The 8,730-nt window shown below is 51.7% G+C and overlaps 3 protein-coding genes across 3 annotated transcripts; all 3 read left to right on the plus strand.

Annotated features, from left to right (window-relative positions):
- Positions 1 to 2,111: 2,111 nt before the first annotated feature.
- On the plus strand, positions 2,112 to 2,312 carry GGTG_13391 (hypothetical protein; the record flags this gene model as incomplete). Its single annotated transcript, XM_009231297.1, has 1 exon — positions 2,112 to 2,312. The coding sequence occupies one exon, from the start codon at positions 2,112 to 2,114 to the stop codon at positions 2,310 to 2,312; it is 201 nt and encodes a 66-aa protein (XP_009229561.1).
- A 67-nt stretch (positions 2,313 to 2,379) lies between these two features.
- GGTG_13392 (hypothetical protein) lies at positions 2,380 to 5,004 on the plus strand (the record flags this gene model as incomplete). Its single annotated transcript, XM_009231298.1, has 1 exon — positions 2,380 to 5,004. One exon carries the CDS (start codon positions 2,380 to 2,382, stop codon positions 4,942 to 4,944), a length of 2,565 nt encoding a protein of 854 aa, XP_009229562.1. The 3' UTR covers positions 4,945 to 5,004.
- A 989-nt stretch (positions 5,005 to 5,993) lies between these two features.
- GGTG_13393 (hypothetical protein) lies at positions 5,994 to 7,288 on the plus strand (the record flags this gene model as incomplete). The annotated part of the gene is made up of 5 exons (XM_009231299.1): positions 5,994 to 6,017; positions 6,220 to 6,384; positions 6,464 to 6,622; positions 6,988 to 7,078; positions 7,215 to 7,288. 5 exons carry the CDS (start codon positions 5,994 to 5,996, stop codon positions 7,286 to 7,288), a joined length of 513 nt encoding a protein of 170 aa, XP_009229563.1.
- Between the last annotated feature and the right edge of the window lie 1,442 nt (positions 7,289 to 8,730).

An 8,730-nucleotide genomic window follows, 5' to 3' on the forward strand; every position in this document is an offset into this window, starting at 1 on the left:
GGGGGCCTGTCGATCAAATCGTGTCGCGAAGGGAGGTGGCGATTGAGGACGCCAGATCAAAGAGTTTATTGCGCGTGGGCGATTGTCAGGGCTACAGGCGGAAGTCCCGCCCAAACCTTAGCATCATGGTTCGTGCGCCATGCTGCGGAATTTGTGAACGGGAGGGGTCCCGGCAGAAGGTGGTTTACTCCAACGACCCACGGTTTCAAAGCATCTGCCTCTCTTTGACCTAATTGTCTGCCTGTACCGGCACAATAGTCAACGAGAGGTTCGCATCAGACGTCGGCATTGGTGGCGCCGTCGCCCATGTAAAAGTCGAGCTCCCCCGGCGTCAGGCGGTGGCAGTCACAAGATCACCAGGGGCTCCTGGATTTGGCGGGGTAGCATTGGGCGAAGGTGGTACCGAAAATGTGGAAGGTGAAATGCAGGCAACTCTGCCTGGAACGTGGATTGTGTTGTGCACTAGGCTGAAAGCCTGTGCAGGGCACAGGCCCGGGAGGGCTAAATGGGCCTGGTAGGGCACGTGCATTGGGCACGGGCCTACCTCCGACAGAAAAGCATGCTGCACACGGGCCACCCTGTGCCTCGCACCACTAGATAGCGGATCTCCGACGTGGCCCGCCAGGCCACAACGGAGATCCGGATCACGATCGTTTCACCTCTCTAGTGTGCACCTAAGTGCCAGGTGACCGTCCCTCTGCCACGGGCAGAGGCCTACCATTGCCTTTACGGGACTCGATAATAAAAGTTGCAACCACCGGTTTCGCCGAAAACCTTGTCGCCACGTACGCTTCGGGCTGCCCGGGGCTGCGCCAGCGAAACGCTTCAGTCCACCGATTCCATCTTGGTTATAAAATTAGAAAATTCTCCCGTGCCTATAGGAGGCCATAGCAGCGATGCCAAGGCCTTACCGCCCGTAAAGGTTGCTAGTTGTCGTTTTATCGTGGTTTAAAAGGCGCTTGCATGGCGCCAATAGCTGGCTCACCTAGCTTTCGAAGTCATGATTTCTTGCTGCCTAATTGCCGCCCGATTTGTCAACGTGCTTATCGCAGCGTGAACGTTAAGTAGTTAAATCTCCCGCCGGCCAAGCGAACAACTAACGTAGCCGATGTATACCAGGGCCTCTCCCTCCCACGTTGCGATTCTTGAAGACAGGATTCTTCTTCTCTTCATCCTGTCTTCACTTCAGGTAGCTGCCCAGTACAGTTGGTCACAGAAGTTCAATAAGAAGACAGCCAATTCATTTGGACAGAACACATGGACCTTGTGCATCTGTGATCAATTGCTACAGCGTTGAGATCTGCCACGGCTTGCTCTGGAAGCAGTTTCTCACGATAGCAAGAGGGATCACTGCGTCGGGAACAGACGCCAGGCTCGCGGGCCCAAAAGACCACCCCGGTGGCACAACAGCGACGTCCGCCATATCGACGTCAGTGCTAACGCGGGACTCAGGAAGCTAGAGGGAGCATCCGTGGAAAGGCAGCTGTCGTGGGACACGCCAGACCTAGGACCCCTAGCGAGTGGTCAGAATAATGCGGTAATTCTGTAACCACGACTGAGACCGAGCTCAGAGACGAGCCCCTTGGTGCAAAAAGGTTGAACCTGCAAGGCTACGGCCGCGGGGCTCTCACCACACCTGGGACGAGACTGAGCAACGGGTTACGTGGAACCTAAAACAATACCACGCAGCGCTGAGAGGGAAGACAAGACCCTGAAGCACCCAAGAAGTCACCCCATGGACCCAGCACAGACAAGGAGACAGGTCGACAAAGTACTGGCCAAGCTCGAAGCCACAGTACAAGAGCTCCTCAGAACCAGGAGCGCCACGTACGACGAAGACGAGCTGCAAGACAGTCTCCTCCACGCACACGACAGGGCGAAAGAAGACCTAGAAACTCTAGAGAACCTCAGACACCAACAGATCCGAAGGTGCACACCCAAGGCACCCGAACTAGCACCACCATCCACGCCAGTCAGCCCCCGCATCAGGATAAAGAACCCCCGGGTCACGGAACAAGGTTGTGAGCACTACTGCCACACGGCCCGAACACCCATCGTGTCAAGGTGCCCCATATGCGAACAAGACCCCAGGGTGACAAGACGGCAGTAAAATGGAACTCAGCCGACTCGAAAAAACCCTCGATAACCTAGGAAAGGAAATCACCAAGTACGACAGAAGCACCACCAGCAGACTCACGGACTACGTGAACGTCAAAGCGTCAGTCATCAAGGACGTTCATTTTGGAAAAGCCCGTACTTATGCCTACTCTTTATGCTATGCTTTATACTATAAAGGCTATTGCGCGTCCTAATTATCACCCACCTACCTACCTACCTGCCTGCCTGCCTGCCTGCCATCATTCTTTGCAAACATCCAACATGTGGCTTTCTCGTTTCGCCGCCAGGTTCAGCCCTCGAAAGTCTGCCACCGAACCACCGGCAAGATCTCAACAAACTTTTGCCACACAGCAATATCCTCACGCTGCCGAACATCAAAATTCGGATAAAAGCAAACAACTAGCACCGATCGATGCCGAACAAGCCCCTGTCATCCAAAAGGTCTATAGCGCTGTAACCAACACGGGTAAAAGGGAACAACCATCTTCGACTAAACCCGGACGATCCATGTCCCCTAGCGAGATCCTTATGCTACCGAACGTGGATAAAGGCAAGCAATCATTATCAACCAACCCTGGACAAGCCCGCATCCTCCAGTCAAGTCCTAACACAGTCGAGGATGTGGATAAAGGAAAGGAGCCGTTTTTAATCGACCATCAACAAAATGCCCACGCTGCCGAAATTATGAATAAAGGCAAGCAAACATCGCCGGTCGATCTCGAAAAGGCCTTTCCTGCCCAGCAAAGCACCACAGCCGCCGAAGCCATGGACACACAAACTATCGATGTTATGAAGCCCCAAATCCCCAAACCCATCGACAAAGGCAAGCAACGCATGTCGGGCTCGCTATACTCGTCACTTTCCAAAAACCCGCACGAGATCCGCGTCCTGGAGATTATCGATACCACGGGAGAAAAGCTGGAATGCCAGATGCATACCGTCGTGCTCGGTGCAAACTTAAAGTTCTCTGCCTTGTCTTACGTCTGGGGCGACCCCACGGACCCCCACAACCAGGTTGTCATCATCGTCAACGGCAGGGACAAAGTGGTCACAAGGTCGCTTGAATCTGCACTCCGGCACGCTGGCAACGCCTGGAAGCGCGAGTTCCCGAGAAGGCCGCTATCCTCATTCAGGCTCTGGGCAGATGCCGTCTGCATTAACCAGGACGACAGCCTTGAAAGGAACCACCAGGCCGGGCTCATGGCGAGCATCTATTCCCAAGCCGACGTGGTATTGGCGTGGCTTGGACTTGATCCGAATGGTGTCATTCACTTGGCGTTTGAATCATTGCGCAAGGTTTGGAATGCCATCCGCAGACAAGACCAGCTGCCTGGAACTGCTGAAGAGGCTTTCAACCTGCTGCGAGATCAGACTGCACTCTACGGGAATCCTGGACCCGGCGAAGAGAGAGCTCCGATCGTGACAGCTAGGTGGGAAGCCGTTTCCCACTTTCACGACCTCCCCAACTGGATGCGCGTCTGGACATGCCAAGAATTTGTTTTGGCAAGGCGGTTGGTCATGTACACACCATCAGTCTCTGGGGACATCGAGGCTATCGGACGTGCCGACCGGGTTTTATTACTCGCCTTTAGCCACATTCTCAACGGGACTGTTGTGGACACGGACATACCCATCATCGTCCGCGCCCTACCGCAATCATTTAGCCCAAGCAAGAACTTCTTGGAGCTTTTTATGACGCGCGCATTTCACAAACTGCCGTCATACACCGAAGACCTCTCAAGAATTGGGTTCGGGCTTAACGCAACTGACCGCCGCGACCACGTCTTTGGCATGCTGAGCGTATCTAATTTGGATATGCAAGTGGATTACACCAAATCCTTCCGACGGGTGCAAATTGAATATGTGGCTGCACTCCTTCGATCTCAAAAATTCGGGGGAGCTGCGTTGCTTGCTATCTTTCGCCGGGCGGCTCCGCGCATTGCTTCCCTCGAAGGGGCGCCATCATGGGTCCCATTTCCTGAATCCGACGGTGTGGGAACTCCACCCATCAGAAATTATGGCACTGATACACACATCCGATTCACTAAAAAGAGCGGGAATCACTTCGTCAATAATCAAACTCTATGCCTACCGGGCACACAACTGGGCATTGTGCAAAACGTTTGGGACTTCGGCAAGCAGCGCCCACAGGGCCGAATTTCCCCCGACTGGCTCCGAGTCGCCCTCCGAGCCAAGCTTGCTCAGGGACCGATGGATGCACACACTCTTCGGATAATCGTGCTGCTGTTCTTCAAACCGCATGAGATCTCTAAAGGCATGTATGCCATCATTGCCATCTACATGCTCATTATGATCGTCGGATATGATGACGACGACACGATCCACCCCGATGCTCTTAATTTGAGAGGGCGGCTCGCATCTTTTGGACTAGGGCTAGGCCCGGAAAGCTTCATGGAGTCATTTTGCAAGATGTTTGGTGTTTCTGTCTCCGATCCGAGATCCAGCCTCGCGAGGAGATACGTGGACGGCTACTGGGGTGATGGGAAGGCAACATGGAACTCGATAAACGGCCATGAGAGCGGAGCCGTTAGTCCGAGTCTACAGGGTTGGGAGTTTTACAAACCCGCTGAGATGGAGGGTGGCAAGTTTGGCAGGCGACTGATCGCGGTGTCAATAGACACCGAGGTGGGGGATTCAATCTGCGCCTTCCCTGGAAGTTCACAGCCGTATGTTTTACGGAGGCACTCTCAGGAGGAGTGGCAGCTGGTTGGGCCATGCGGAATTGCAGAGATTCGGAAAGGAATATTTGTGGACAAAATGAAACTCCCAGCGAGGACCAAGGTTGAAACCTTTCAAATAGTGTAACGGATGGTTGGGAATATAAGTCAGTGCACCCCCTGTTGGCCACCCCCCCCTGTTGGCCACCCCCCCCCTGTTGGCCACCCCGCCCGCGATCCGATCGCCACCCAACCTGCTCCATTCAACTGCAAATTTGCCCCCTTGCCTCTGCAATGTGCCGGATATTCACAAAGGCCTCGTTGGGATCCGGTGCCACCCGCCTTTTTTTGCGAGGCCGCTGTGCCTCCAATTCGGCCTCTAACTGCCTAATTTTTTGCTGGGCGGCAGTGAGATCGTATTCGCGCATACCGTAAGCTTTTCGGACCTTTCGGAAGAATAGTCGGACCGTAGGGCTTGCCGGAATCCGGGCTTGGAAAGCGCTGATCTGGGGGGTTAACTCACGACTTTGTTTGGGAGTTTCCCAGGGCACTTGGGACATCCGGGAAAGGACGTTTGAACGTTGTTTAGCCCTGTGATTTTTTGCAGATTGTTGAATTCGGGATCGTCGGTCGTTTTGTTACGAGTTTTCTAGGAGAAGCCGGTGCCCAAGGGGTTTTCGGATATTCCGGGGCCAAAGGCCCGATGCCCGCCACCCCGATATAATTATAAAAGGGGTAAGGGCTTGTGATTTTGCAGAGGCATAGGCCTGTAGGAAATGCCTTTTTCCGATCACAGTTAAGCAGGTAAATAAAGCTTGGGAGCCGGTTATTTTGCGGTGGGCGTGTTTGAAAGGGCTGAAAACGGATAGATCGAGGGGTTATAGTACGTGGGAGGTATGAGGGGGTAAATAAAGGATATAAACGTCGTTCCGGAGGCAAAAATACATAAACTTTTTGGTTATATGGGATCCGTGCCCGTCGAGGATTAGTAAACGGGGTTAAGGGGGGTCCGGCCGGGTAGCCGGAAAAAAGACCTTTTGCAGCCATTCGACGGCCGTGCGGTCAGTAGTCCACCCGTTGTCCGTTGCAGTGAATTCCCAGCCTTTGAAATGGCTTAGGGCCTCCGGAAACCACTGCTCTTGCACGTATTTTCCTTTAAAAATAATAAGGGGAGGAAGTGATACCCTAGTGGCCGAAATGCACTCGATAAACGAGGTTCAAGTGCGTGTACCAGGCTCTTTTCTTTGTAAAAGCCGGGCCTTTGCAAGGCCCAAAACAAGCCCGTTGCCGGTCTTCCCCTCCTGTAGGCCGCCCTCGTCCGCGTTATACGTATTTTCCGGTTTGATCCCGGCCACCTCTGGGATTTGCAGGCGCTCCCACCATTGCCTTATTGTTGCAGTAGTAGCCCCTTTAACACGTGCAGATTTTATGCGCCGGCCTCTTCCAAAACGGATTTCCGGATATCGGTTTAAAAAGCCACGAATCCAGTGCTTCCCGAGGGGCCGGGAGTCGCCCCTGTGCCGGAAAATCTTTTGTGCAAAAAACCGGACTTCTGCGTGCGTTGGTGGGAGCCCTAAAGAAGCCTGTAGTAAAATCCAGTTAGCCAAGCGCTTTTCCTGCTCCGGGGCTACACGCTGATATAGTTCTTGTGCCTATCGGATAGGTAGGCGGCCCGCAAGGCGGTGCCGAAGGGTCGACCTCGGGATGCCAAAGTGGCGGGCGGCGTAGGCGATTGGGACCTTATCCTGTACAGCGGCAACGGCCTGCTCGATCTCCTTTTCGGTATACGGTTTCTCCCGCATCTCGCCGTTAGATTGCAGCAAAAAGTAAGGAAACCGGATTAGAATTGATGGAATGCGGGAGGGTTGAAGTACTCGAGAAGATTCCAGGCCGTGGGCCACCTGGCCCGTGATCCGATTAATATCAAACCTGCTCCATTCAACTGCAAATTTCTACCTTTATTCAAGCAACCTCGATGCAAGATAAAGCCAACTCCTGATCAGAATTTTCCGTGCTTTTAAACGCTGTATTCATTACCTCCTTAACGTTACCCCTCGCCTCTGCAACGCGGCGGATATCCATAAAAGTTTCGTTAGGATCCGTAGCCACCTTTTTTTTTGCGAAGCCGCTGTGCCTTTAATTGGGCCTCCAATTGCTTGATTTTTTAATAGGCTGTAGTGTTACGGCACAGCTGCTAGGTATTAGGTTGATGATTTGTTGTTGCACGAAAAAGGAGAAGTCCGTTAGCCCGCAGGGGCTTGGCGTGTATTGGTTAAATACAGGTGAGCGGGCGTGGTCCTGTAACAATACCTTCCCTTAAAACCGCAATTAGTCCTTTAATTGCTAATTAATGCTAAATTACCTTTTGTTATTTTTTATTTATTACGTAGCGTTATGTTGCTAGCATTGCGCTGATAGTTACGTTACGTGTTTGTACGTTATTATTAATAATAAAACGTTTTTTCCTAATTAAAAAATTGCTATTTCCTTAAAGGCTTTTATGTGCTTCCGCTTTCGTTGCTTATTTTTATCCCCTTTTTTTCGCTTTTTATCCTAATATCCCCGCTTTTTTTTCCTCGATATATTACTTGCTAATGTTATTATTTTAACGTTAATTTTTTTTTATTTTTTTTACGCATTTTTGTTTTATCGCCGTTAAATCGCTATCCCGTTTTTTTTAATTACCTTGTTATTATTATTGTAATAATAACACCCATTTTTAATAAGTCCGGCAACGTTTAAAAGGCTCCCTTCCGTTGCTTGTTTTATATTAAATGCTTGCGTGCGGATATTAAAACGTGTGACGGCCCAGGGCAGTTCACCGCACAGCGCAGGGATCCACGTGAGCACGCGCCGCGGAACAGCCCGTGCGACAAGACGCCGCACTACCTTTTCTTCTGCATCGCGTGTTCGGCGCTCCGCGCCTCTTTCCCTTTTCCCTCCCCATAGAAGAGTCTTTCGTCCATAGCATCAATTGAACCTGGCTGCGAAGCCTACTCGCCCTGATCGTGACACATTCGATATCCTTCGTTGTTTTTTAATCCATTTTGCCGTTACATTTCTTACGTTTCAGCATACCAGGTGACCAGTACACCCTGTTCAGAACCAGCGCTTGACTAAGCCACCAAAGTGCGCCATCCTAACCTCGTTACGGTAAGATCTGAACGCACGCAAACGCAGCAAACTTAGATTTTAGGCATCTAATTCCAGCGCTTCCAAATTCCAGGTCAAAGTTTCGTTCCTCAAGGCTCTTTTGGGCGAACCGCTTGCGGTTTGCGTCTCCCGTGCCGAAAAAGGCTGACCTGAGGAGTACCCACAGTAACGGGTGGGATTCCACCAGTCAATGTGGATTTCATAAATGATTCTCATTGGCTTAACAGGAGACGCAAACCGCAAGCGGCTTGCCAAAAGAGCCTTGAGGAACGAAATTTGAATATGGAATTTCATTCCAGGAAACGCCGGGGCCATTCGCATGCGTAAACAGATATATTGTATTTGCAAGATTTGTACATGGAAGTTCGCGAAGTTTCGGTAGCAGGTTTAGAGTTTGGTGAGTGCGTGGTGGCTTACCCCACCATCTAACATGGGCAAGCTGAATTTTTTTCACGAGTCCCAAGTCGAATTTTGATTGGTCGGGTCACGTGATTTAAGGTGAAGGGGGTTCGGCGGGCCCCTCTTTCGCGCGTCCTCTAAGAGCCTTTTGTTCCTCAAGGCACAGGAGACGCAAACCGCAAGCGGTTCGCCCAAAGGAGCCTTGAGGAACGAAACGAAACTTGGATCCGGCAATTTGGAAGCACTGGAATTAGATAGATGCCCAAAATCTAAGTTTGCTGCGTTTGCACGCGTTCGGATGTTACCGCACCAAGGTTGGGATGGCGCGCTTTGGTGGCTTACTCTAGCGTCTGTTCTGAACAGGGTGCACTGGTCACCTGGG

Source organism: Gaeumannomyces tritici (genome assembly GCF_000145635.1).
Source record: "Gaeumannomyces tritici R3-111a-1 unplaced genomic scaffold supercont2.13, whole genome shotgun sequence".
Classification (NCBI taxonomy): Eukaryota; Fungi; Ascomycota; class Sordariomycetes; order Magnaporthales; family Magnaporthaceae; genus Gaeumannomyces; species Gaeumannomyces tritici.